Here is a 12132-nt window from a genome sequence, read left to right on the forward strand (position 1 = left end):
CTCAGCTCCGACCAGGGGTCCCGAGAAAGAGAACCGTGGAGGGGGGAGAGCCGGCAAACACCTGACCCCGCCGCCGGCTCCTCCTGGATCTCTCCCCTCGCCTTCCAGGAGGCTTAATGAATCACCAGGTTCCGTCCGCCGGCTGTGGGGGAGCATGGGTGAGCGGGGCGCCAGGAGGAGGGGGTTGTCCAGGGCGGCCTGCCTCGCTCTCAATATTGCCTTTCTGAAGACTCGCAGGCTCAGGAAATGCAAACATAGCCCGCGCGTGATCCGAGAGCGCCCACGGTCCGAGCGGACCCCTCCCCGCCCCACACCCCACGGCTCACACTGACACGCACACAAATGCGTGCAAACGCGCACGCACGGAGGCGCGCGCCCCCGCACACCGAGCCAGCCCTGGGCTCCGCCAGGTGCCCCCACCCGGCGGCGCCCGCCCGCTAGCCCGCCAGCCCCCGGCGCACCCCTCGCCTCACCCTCTCCCGCCTGCGCGCACGCACGCGCACGCACGCAGTCCCCGTGCCCCCGCACCGGGCGGAGGCACTGGCCGAGAGGGGCGGGGGGCGGTGAGAGGGGCGGGCCCAGGAGCCGCGAGCGGAGTCCCGGGTCCATCCCGCGCTCTGCTTCCTCGCGCCGCCTCCGCATGCGAAGGCTCCGGTCTGCCCCTTGGCTTCCGAACCTGAACAGTTGGCGCTGAAAACACTTTACTCCTCCTCCTCTTCCTCCTCCTCCCCCTCCCTCGAGACCCCCCCCCACATCCTCCCTGCACGCCACCTCCCGCCCCCCACAACAGGCCCGAAGAGTAACCCCCTAAAGGCGGCCAGAAGCGACTCCGAACTCTTCGGCGGGAGCAGGTTGGAGGCTGGGTTTCGGAGAGACTCTGGATTGGGGTCCGTCGCCAGCCCCTCCTCCTGGATCCGGCTTGATTTGCATATTTTAAAAGAGGATTTTTCTCATTACCTTTGAACACCCCTTTTAACAAAATTTCTGGAGGAGCTCGGTGAGGAAGATTGTGAGGGATCCTATTTTAAGGGGGAAAAAGCACGGAGGGGGCATATATTAATTTTTCTTTGGTTTTGGACTCGCCCTTTCGAGAGAGCGAGCGGTCGAGAGCGAGGAGGGAAGAGTGGAGAGGACCCGCGAGGCGCGCCAGCCCGAGCCACCTCCTTCCCGGCCGCCCCCTCCCCACTCCCCCCGATACACACTCGCTCGCTGGCTCGCCGGCGCGCGCACACCCCCCGCGCCGGACCCGCACCTCGGCGGGCGCCACACTCTCGGCAGCCCGAGCCGCGGCAGCCGCAGCGGGATGGAGGCAGCGCGCACCGAGCGCCCCGCAGGCTGGCCCGGGGCGCCTCTCGCCCGGACGGGGCTCCTGCTCCTGTCGACGTGGGTCCTGGCCGGTGCCGAGATCACTTGGGGCGCGACGGGCGGTCCCGGGCGCCCCGAGGCCCCTGCGTCGCGGCCGCCGGCGCTGCTTCCTCTCTTCCCGCGGGCAGTGGCAAGCCAGTGGCCAGAGGAGCTGGCGACGGCGCGGAGAGGCGCCGCACTGGGGCGCCGGCCCGGCCCGGAGCCGCTGTCCCAGCCAGGCGGCGGCAGCGGCGGAAAGAAGCAGGGAGAAGGCGGGGGACCGTCGCCTGCAGGCGCGCGGTGGGGACAAGGCACCCCGGCTCCGGGCAAGCCTGCCGGCGCGAGGAGGAGTCGCCGGGCGCAGCCCCCCAGTGCCCTGGAACGCGGGGACGCCCGGGCCTCTGCCTTGTCCGATGGTGCCAAAGGAAGCCGCCCTCCGGCCAAGGGTCTCCGGGAGGAGGTGAAGGCGCCGCGGGCCGGGGGGGCGGCGGCCGAGGAGCTCCGGCTGCCCAGCACCTCGTTTGCGCTGACCGGGGACTCGGCCCACAATCAAGCCATGGTGCACTGGTCCGGACACAACAGCAGCGTGAGTACCCGCCGGACCGCTGTCTCCTGACAGCAGGGCAGAAGGGGGGGGGGCGGGAACGAGGGACAGATAGTTGCTGGAGGGTCGAGGCAGAGGCGGGGGCGCCCTGGCTTGTAGAGAGAACAGGTTCATTCGGCTTCCCCCACGCCCCCAACAGGTTAGCGGAGTTTGTTGTAAGATGGTGTGTACGTTTGTTTGCTGGAGACCCTAGATTTGGGGCAGCCCGGAGGGAAGAGAGGGGGGAAAGAAGTGTCTTAAAGATGAGCAGGGGATGGATCTGTGGTCCCTTTCCCTGGTAAACGGCTTGGAGAGTCTGTTTTCCCGTCGGGCGCTTGAATTCGTGAGGACGCGGTCTGAATTGGCGAAGGACCCGCTGGGCAGACTGACGGATTCCTGCAACTGCCGAGCCTCCCCTCTCCAGTCACGCGAAAAGGAACCCGGGAGCTGGAGGCCACTCAGACTCCCTCCCAGACCCCTGCCGGTCTTGGGGCCGCTGCTCTCCGTTCCAGGCGCACTTTCTCCCAGCCCCGGCGAGGGGGCTGCGCCGAGTCCACCCAAGCCCCGGCCTTCACGTCACAGAGTCCCCCTCCAAAACCCAGGCAGCTGCCTGGAAAGCTATAGGAGAGGCAGTAAAAAAGTTTAAAGCGTGCAGTGAAATTCAACACCCTTTCCGCACCCCTCACCCTTACGCATGCACAGGCACACCTAAGTCTCTGAGCAAAACACTCGCCTCGGCTGCTGCGTCCCGCATCACAATCGGCCCCCGGAGTGGAGTTGGGACCCAGTGCTTTCAGCGCACCTCTTTCTCCCCGCTGCCAGGTTCCCCTGAGAGCAGCGGCACCGACAGGTGGCGCCCTTGAGTTTCCACTCCAGCGGCCGGGGCGCTGACCGCCCTGCGTCGGGCTTGGAGCTCGAGCGGCCCCGGGCAGCTGCTGCAGCCCACAGAGCGCGCTCGGAGGGGCTCCCGATCCCCGCCGCCCGCCCGGGCCCAGCGCCTTGCGGCCAAGCCAGGAAATGGAGGGGGACGCGCTCTCCGGTGGATGGGGGGCGGCTTCCCGCGATCTACCCCCCCTCCCCTCCTGTCCACGGCCCCCACTTTCAGCCAGTTTGGGAAAAATCCTTTCCGCTTCTCTGGCTCTCCGGATAAAATCAGAACCCGGCGTTGGGCAGAGTCTGGAGGGTGATGAATGTCTGTATAGGCAGCTTTGGGGAACTCATTTGATGGGAAAGCTCCTCCCCTCCCCTTCATGCCTCTCTTTACGGCTGGCATTCAAGATTTCCTGGGAAATTTTCGTCTTATTTTAAAGGGGCTCTAGGGTGTCACAGGGGTGAGAAGGAACAGGAAAGCGGGGAGTCCGCAGAGTGCAGCATGTCCACGCTGCCCAAAACAGGTTTCCTGGTTCTCCATGACACGCGCAGCCCAGCCTGGGTACGGATGCTGGGTTGGAAGGATTTGAGCGGTCCGACTCCCCAGCGGCGCGGTGTCTGGCTTAATCTGCCTCCGGTGAAGACCCCCGTAGCTTCGGAGTGTGCAACTCTGGGCATAGGGGGTGGGCACAGCAGGCCTTGTCAGGGCTGGGTGATTGAAGACTTGGAAATCTCCAGAGGGAGAGGGGGAGATGGGGAGAGAGAGGTAATTCTCTGACAGCAGGGAGTGTGACTCTCAACTTCATTTTAGTTTGATAATGAGGAAGTGTGTGTGTGTGTGTGTGTGTGTGTGTTCGTTCATGTTCACACTCAGTGAGGAGGATGAACAGGATGTGTGGAAGTAAATGTATCTCTGGGAGAAGGAGGAGGTGCTGTCCTCACATTATCTATGACTATATTACTGCCACATTTGGACGGTATAAATTCACAATGCCTAAAGCGTTTCTTATGTCTCTGCTTTTACTTGAAGGAGCGTTTTTTTGTGTGTGTTGACTTGTCCCCTGAAGATGGAATTTGAGAGCGACCACTTTTTTGCAAATGGTAGTTACATCTGCCTGTCTTCAATGCCGTTGTGCAGCAGAGGAAGTGAGGGGGCAAGTCTAGCCCTGTGCCCCCTGGGCAAATGGCTCATAGTTGAAGGAGGGGCAGAAGCACCTGGGGAATGGACCAGTTGGCCTTGGAGCCCTTAGTGACAGCAGTGAGATTCAGGCAGTCCACAAAGAGCCCACGGGATGCTTGTTGGTTGTGTTCTTGGCCAGTCTTAACTGTCCAAGAAAGGATGAGGCAACACACGTGGGTGCAGGGACCCCATCCTGTCCTTTCTTTCTAGTGGAGAGGGGGACTGCCTCTTTAGCTCCTGGGCTGGACCTGCCTATTCTGACCATGCTGTGTAGGCAGTATTAGTGAGAAAGGCTTCACTGAGTATCAGATCTGTGCTGCTCTGAGGGAGAGGGGAAGTATGTTAACATGGCCCTCTCTTTGAGAGACTCTAAGGAAACAAGCCCTCTAAGAGAAACTGGGAAACTAGCTTCTGCAACATTATCAGGCTGGTTTCTTCAACTACCCCCCCCCCCCATTCCTGAAGGCAATAAAAGAAGATGCTCTACATAAAAGCCAGGGTGAGGGATGAGTGGGATGATGGAAGTTTCTGGAAGCTTCCCTCATCATTGGTTTCAAAGTGGAGGGAGATATCCTAGCACCAGGCTCTTTTGACGTGAAAAGAGAGTTCCATCTTGCCTCTGATACCCGAAGTATTAAACACTTCTTTTCTGGGAAGACCAGCAGTTTAAGTGTGAACTGGGGTTTCTGCTCTCCTTGCAAGTGCCTTTGGTGGACCTCATTACTTGATATGAATTCCCTTTTGGGGAAGGTTTTCTGTCACCCCATGTAACTGAGATCAAACTCCAGTCTGACACTTGGCAGGATGTCAGGCAGGCATAACTGGACATGCTCCACTCCATTTGTCCAGGTGTGCCCAGGGACTCGGGGGCAGAGGAGATCCCTGTCCAGGGCTTGGGTCATGTGTCCACTTTGGTTCAAGGACTGTGCTCAGTTGGCTTGGGGGACAAAGGAGGAAGTGCCCAGCAGGCTTAAGCTAGAAGGTGTCAAGAAGGGCTGGAGTCTGGGTCTCCCTCTGACCCTTACTACCCTGCCAGGTGTTCCTAGCGAGAGGTGAGTGGACTTGGACTTGGAGCCTCCACACTGGAGGGACATTTGCCACCCTATCTCCGGCAGTCTCCAGCTGGATTCCTGGTGATTAATGGCTAAGACAGTGTGTCACAAACACCCGGAGGGAGCTCCCTCCCCACAGCTTGCAGGGAAACAGAAAAACACATCATTCTGCCCTTCTCCTTCAAATGCAGGAAGGTGCCTCCTGCTTGCTCATTGGATTGGCAAAAGGCTCTGGAGACTGGAAGGTTGTAAAGGCGACAGTCCACTTCTCTGTGCCCCCTCCTCTTTGGAGTAACCCCGCATGGGGATCCCCCGTGCGTGTTGCCAAGGTGGGAACCTTGCATTCTCCCTTGGATGACCCCCATTCCTTTCCAGCAGCTCACTGGCAGTGGCAGCGACTTGCAGCCTGCTGCCCCTGCAGCGTGTCTGGTTGAAATGACTTGTCAGATAGTTTTCAGTTAATGTGCCCAACACTGCACATTGGTGCAGAAGCAGGGGTGTCGAGAAGCAGGGGATGCTGGTAACTCCAGGTGCCTCCAGATAACCCATCCCTGAGCCCACGAGGAGGTGGAACACACAGATGTTTTCCAGGCGGGATTTCATACCTTTAACTAATTCAGCTGGACTGTGTTCTAAAATATTTACTCCTAATGTGCAAAATAGTGACAGCTTTGATCAGATTAATTGTATTTCACTCACTGGAGCAGCTAATTGTGGCTCTCAAACAGATTTTTCAAATAGCTTTTGGCTGGATTGTCTTGCCTTCATCGTCCCTGCTCACGAACCTTGTGTCACAATATCTTAATGCATTTTGCCTTCTCAGAGGCTTAATAAAGAAGCCTGCCACAGAAGCTGTTCCTCAGGGGGTTGCCAAAAAGAATCTGTTTTTAATTAATATTACAAGGGGAGCCTCTCCTTTGAGCTGCAGCTGGGAAGTGCTGCGGGACATCACAGCCCTAATTGCTCCTGGTCATTGTCCGCCTGGGGTTGGGGGGTGGGGTGGAGAGAGGAGGGGGCTGGACACAGGCTGTTTGTCTCTATTTGTCTGCTCTGCGTTTCCTCTGATGGCTGGGTTACAGGGTGTGATTTGCTTTTCAGATCCTGCAGTGATTTCCAAGGTGAGCAGAATTTGCAAACTCCTTAATTGGGAGGCCTGATTTAATGATTGCAGAAATGCAGTGGTTGGAACTTGCTTTGTAGCTGGCAAAGAAGTGCTGGGAAGTGGCTTCTCCAATTGTGTTGGATTTAAGAGAAGCAGCCGTGGGGGTGGGGGGGTAGTGGAGGGTTGTAGCTCCAGTGGCAAGAAGGCTCAGGGCAGAAGGGAGAACGGCTTTTTCCTTGGCCTGCGTAAATCTATTATTGTCACTGGGGAATTTTGGAACTGGGTGGTATGTGGGCTCCGATTCGTCCCATAAGGAGCAGAGGGGGTGCGACAACCCCAGACAGGCTGAGATAGGAAGATACCTCTGAAGGCCGGGTTTATCCACGGCTAGGTGCACCTGAGGCCTGCTGGCTTGACTCACCTGTTGATTTCCTGCTTTCTCTGGCCTCTTGGCAGGCTTGAGACACTTTTCTTATGAGGGAAAATGTCGAAGGATGATTTTTCAGAGAGTTTGGGAGGAAAGCGATCTAATGAAGTTGCAGGCAGAGAAGAGAGAGTGTAGTGTCAGCGGGCCACCTTGGGTAAGTGGAATGGACACTGGGGGATGGATGGAAGTTGGAAACCATCCTTACCCCCAGGTATGGGGAGTGACCGAGAGAAGGGTCTGGATGGTGCTCTGGTTTTGCTGGCAGTGAGTGGAGATGGGAGAGCTCCGTCCCACATGCAGGAGGGACTCAGCCTCAAGTCTTATTGAGCAGAAGGTATGAAGGAATTAGAAGTCCTTGTCCTTTGGGATATCAGTGATTTCTTTCCCAGGTTTTTCAAACTTGACAGTGATGGTAACCAGGGGTATTTCATCCAGTATGTCTACATTCTGGCTCAAATGCCTTCACCTGCTTGCATTCAGATCCAGAGCCCTTTAACCTGGCATTTGGGGCCCTTCACTGCGTATGTCCTGGCTCTACTTTTCCACTTCTCTGTTCCCTGATGGATTCCTTCACTCTAGCCAAGGGAGCCCCTTCATTGCCCCAAGCCCCTTCTCGACTCTGAGCCTTTGCTCTTGAGGTCTTCTCCACTTATGGTACCCTTCTTCCTCTGTTGAAATGCACCTGTTATTTACAGCTCTGCTCAAGATTCAAATGCAGCGACTTTCCTTGAAAACATTTGTTTCCCTTTTTCCTAATTGTTTATAGAATGTCAAAGACTGCATCACACATTTGATCACGGGTTTAGTACTCATTTATTTTAATCTTGTATGGTTTTGTAAGTGTTTTCAAGGTAAGAGATGAAGGAGGAAATAATTACAACAGCACCTCCCCCACCCCTCAGCGTGAGTGTTGTTTTTCTTCTTGTGTTGTGTGGCATACAGTGCTTGTCACACAGCTCAGTACATACTTACTGAACTTACACCCAGAGCTGGAAGGCACCTTAGCTGTGTGGGGAGGACGGGCTGACACTCTTAATAGCACTGAGTTAATATAGCTGCTTTATTACTTCACATGTGACTTTTGACACCAGATTTGGAGGCATCTCTACCCCACTTAGTAAGAAGATGGAGATAGGAGCTAGGCAACAACCTGGTTTCTTCCTTTTGGACTTCAGAGATCAGATGGACCCACGGAAGGTAGTCGACTGCTTGCTGTGTGTTTCCTGTGTGTGTGGCAGTGTTCTGGGCACCGTGGGATTGGTAGGGGTGAGATGGAGGGAGAGCCAAATAAAGATAAGACGGCATTTGCCTCAAGGTCCTTCCAACATGCTTTGGATATGAGACTGCTGTTCTGTAAAGTTAAATAACACATGACAGCAAGATAGAAGCCATGGGGATGATACGTGGTTAATCGTTAAGCAGTTGTTTCGGGCTGCGAGCTCAGGGGAGAGAGGGTCACTGTGAGAGATACTACGGCATTGAGACTCATAGGATGTCAAGGCAGGAAGGGCACGTGGCAACTGTTTTCATCGTATCGCTCAGCATAGAGATGAGGGATGTGAGGCTCAGACAGAAACGTGGCATCCTATGATCTGGACTCTCTCCTGTTCCTTTTCTCTGTGTAGCCGTCCCCTACTCATTCCCAGGTTTCTCCTCGGGTTTACAGACCATTTTGTGTCCAAGAGGATTATGCATTTTCACTCAGGGGAGGTAGGATGCTGCCCATTTTATAGGTAGGACAGACTGAGGCCTAGGATGAATATACACGAGGCTAACCAAAGAGGCTCCTCTGGTTCCTCCTCTGGTTCCATGGCTGTGTTCTACATCCACCCTGCCCACCCAGTGAGGTATCTGCAGACGATAAATACCAACCTCCTCAATGTTGGACAATCTGTGTCTTACTAACCGTTGTTAATGGGGGCCTCTTGTGAGTCACCTCATTATTTGAGTTAGTGAATCAGGCCTGCTTGCATCACCAGGAACATTTTGCTCATTTATTTTGATCAGTGTAGTTTGGGTTTAATTATTTATGGAAATGCTTTTCTTTATAGTACGCTAATAAATGTGTTGTAGTAAATTTGGAAAAAGTAATGGAGTCTAAGAACTTCAGGATTGCACAGACAGCTTTCTGCTATTAACTCCTTGCTGGGGAGCGGAGGAAAGCATCCCTAGTGGGTTGAGATGAGAGGGCCCTGGAGCACAGTGGGGCCAGCCATACAGGACGGTTGGCCAGTAAAACTGCCCGCTGCTAAGTAGGGGCCTGTCACTTGGCACACACCAGGACCTAGTTTAGGGGAAAAACTGGAAATAGAGCCATATAGGGAAATCAAGGATCCTGTTAGGGTGTGGATTGTGGGATTGTTTGGTCTGGGTGTGAATTCATGCTTGTGGAGTGTATCTATCCTGAACATAGTCTTCTTCAGAGATTATTGGGGACAGCCGTATAGTAAATAGTTAGGAGCATGGGTTCTGGAACCGGGTGCCTGGCTTTAAATCGTGCCTCTGTCCTTAATAGCCTTGTGACCTTGGACAAGTTGTTATACTTTCTTTGCTATTTGTACATTTATTAGAAGAGAGTGGTGAAAATAGTACCGTTCACACTGGGCTGCTGTAGGGATTAATGAGATAACGTACGTGGCAAAGTGCTTAAAAGAAGTGCTGGACCTGTGGCAAGCCCTGCGGATACCTTAGTTGCTTTAGTTGTTATTTTTATATTGGAAAGGGCTTTCCCTTTGCTTTCAGATGGAAACATTGAAGCAGAGGAAGGACGTACTTGCTCCAAGTTTTCCAATGAGCTAATGGCAAAAGCTTTGGCCAGAACCCTCAGGGAGATGCTCCTGCCAGGCACCTCCTATCCTTGGCCAGATGAGCCTTTGCGATATCTCTCTTCTGTGTTGTGCTGAGATAGTGAAAAAGACAGGAGGGAATGACTGGGGACCTTGAAATTCCTACTCAGAATTTGTAATAGAAGTGGTTAGAATCAGATAGTTAGAACCAGGTTAAAGATTACACTAATTAACAGCTTTTATGTGGCACATTTTTTGGGGGGGGATTCCATTGAAGCCTTAAGGAAGGCATCCAGCAAGGTAGAGAATAGCTTCTCTTGGCTTGGGCACCCATAATTATGCTTCACAGCTAATCTCGGAAGACTTCTTGAAGGAAGTGAGTTATTGGAATGTGTCATTCAGGGAAGTAGGAGAACAGTGGGCTGCTGGGGCTGGGCGGCAAGTGGAACCTGTAATGTAATGCTGAAGACTTTTCTACATGGAAGCCATGGGATGGACATTGAGGTTCCAGCTGTGCTTCTCCTCTTGATCTCCCAGCTCTCTCTGCTTCGTGCTTAGTGTAAAATGGGAATATCCATGACTAGAACTATCTGCAGAATATCCGCAGCCTCTTTCCAAGAATTATCACCCTGGCCAAACCCACTATTAATTTTGTAGTGATTTATCCTCATCAAGATACAGGCTTGTATTCCCTTTTTGCTTGCACCCTCTGCACCAAGAGTGGAACCTGAGATCCCTACACAGACACTAGAGGGAGTGTTGCCCTGGGAAAGAAGTGAAAATAAATAGGATGAAATAATGAAAAAAAATGCTGCACAAGGAATCGTTCCAAAGGAGAGAAGAGGAGAAACAGCACCCTGCAGGTGAATTGTGTGTGGGGATGTTTGGTGACCCCTAGATGGATATTGATTGGCAACAGGGCACTTCAGTCCTGGGGGAGTGGGGGGCAGGGAGGTTGATCAGCCTCTTCCTGCAGAAAAAGGAAATGGGTGTTTTGTTCAAATACATTACATCCGTTCTGCAGTCCATTCAACCCATTAATGACCCAGCTAAGACTCTAGAAGTAAAAATCAGCAGGAAGTGATACTTAGGCTTGGTTGCCCTATCTCTTTTGCATTTTCTGCCTTTGTGTCCCTTCACTTCCTGTGCATTGTGCATGGTCAGTAGAAGCTTACTGAGTTGAATGTAATAAACACTTTCTTAAATACTTAGAACTGCCTGGGTAAAGAATGAGTGTCTTGGGGCTGAGGGAAGGCCTCTTCTTGTTGCCCCTGGGCCTAGGCTCACCCCTGAACATCTCTGTTCCCTCTCACTGGTGCTGAGATCCCACATGCCTGATTCAGGGCTTTCCAAGTCTTTTTGGCATCTATGGTGAGGTATGCAGTTTCTCTTCCAGATGGTTAGAGTCAGGTTAAAGATTACACTGCTGCATCAGAAATGAACTTTTTCTTCTTAAAATCTGTTCTCAGTGGGAGATGGGGAACAATTACTGAATTGAACATTTTTTTTCAGGGCTAGAAAAGTAGCTCAAGCTGCCATATCTGAATGTGATTACATGTAGTGGAGGAACTTGCTACAATAAGAGTTTCGAGACCATAAAACTGGAGATGCAGAGAAATTTGTTTTCCAGGGTGGTGGTAGGTAGAGGAAGCTATTTTTAGAGGCAAAAGAGTTGCTCATATCACTGTGCTGCTGTCAGTGTTACTCATACTTGAAAGTGAAGTTTTGACTGGAAGGTTTCTCAAAACTCTGAAATGTCTCTTGGGTTATGAGAAGATGCCCAAGCAGCAGCGACTTTGAACGGACGTCTGAGCCTCAGTTTCACTGGCTGTAAAAGTGGGATAATAGTGAACCTACAGGTTGTTGGTAATCTTAGAGACGGCGTGGGTCTAAAGTATGCTATAGTATAAAGGGTCTAGCATTGAAGGCTATCATGTTGGTTAAGAATGTATTATTCGCCTAGGCAGGAAATGGGGTAGGTTGAGTATCTGTCCATTTAGGCAGATCTGTTGGTTCTCTGCCCATATCCCCTTGGCACTTGTTGTTTCTCTGCATGCTGGCCTGACTTAGTGTGTTAGTCTGGGCTCTCTAGAGAAAGAGAAGCAATAGGATATATACATCCGATATATATCCAGTATGTGTGTGTGCATACACACACCCCTTATTGTAAATCTCTTTGTGTGTATATATGTACATACATATATGTATATGTATATGTATACATACCTACCTACATATATATGCATACATATACATATGTACATACATATATATATGTATGTGTGTATGTGCATGTGAATGTCCGTGCATGTATGTCTATATCTACATATGTGTATGTATATGTACATATGTATGTGTGTCTATGTGTATATGTATGTGTATCTAAAGGAAGTTATTATGAGGAATAGACAGACACTATAAATGGGGCTGAGAAGTCTTAAATCTGTAGTTGTGAAGCTGGAGACCCAGCTGTATTTCCAGTCTGAGTCTGAGGGCAAGAGAAGACCAGTGTCCCAGCTTGAAGATAGTCAGGCAAAGAGAAAGAATTATTTCTCACTCAGCCTTTTTGTTCTAATCCGCCCTTCCTGGCTTGGATGAGGGCATTCACACTGGGAGGACAATGTGCTTTACTCAGTCCACTGATTCAAATATTAATCTCATCCAGAAACATCCTCGCAGACATACACAGAGTAATGTTTGACCAAATATCTGGGTACCCTGTGGCCCAGTCAAATTGACACATAAAATTGACCATCACACCAAGCCAGGAATTTCCCTCCTACTCTTT

The 12132-nt window shown here is 52.4% G+C and overlaps 1 protein-coding gene across 2 annotated transcripts in view; it reads left to right on the top strand.

Moving 5' to 3' along the window:
- The first annotated feature begins 579 nt into the window (after positions 1–579).
- Positions 580–12132, top strand: part of SORCS3 (sortilin related VPS10 domain containing receptor 3) — a 592870-nt gene continuing 581317 nt past the window's right edge. Inside the window, exon 1 of one of the 2 annotated variants that reach the window (XM_027063020.2) lies at positions 580–1930. In XM_027063020.2, the coding sequence (XP_026918821.1) occupies positions 1304–1930 (627 nt within the window). In that variant the 5' untranslated portion in view covers positions 580–1303. The remainder of the gene's footprint in view (positions 1931–12132) is intronic. The other variant, XM_027063019.2, reaches the window with a different exon arrangement.

The sequence above is a fragment of the Acinonyx jubatus genome, chromosome D2, assembly GCF_027475565.1.
Source record: "Acinonyx jubatus isolate Ajub_Pintada_27869175 chromosome D2, VMU_Ajub_asm_v1.0, whole genome shotgun sequence".
Taxonomy (NCBI): Eukaryota; Metazoa; Chordata; class Mammalia; order Carnivora; family Felidae; genus Acinonyx; species Acinonyx jubatus.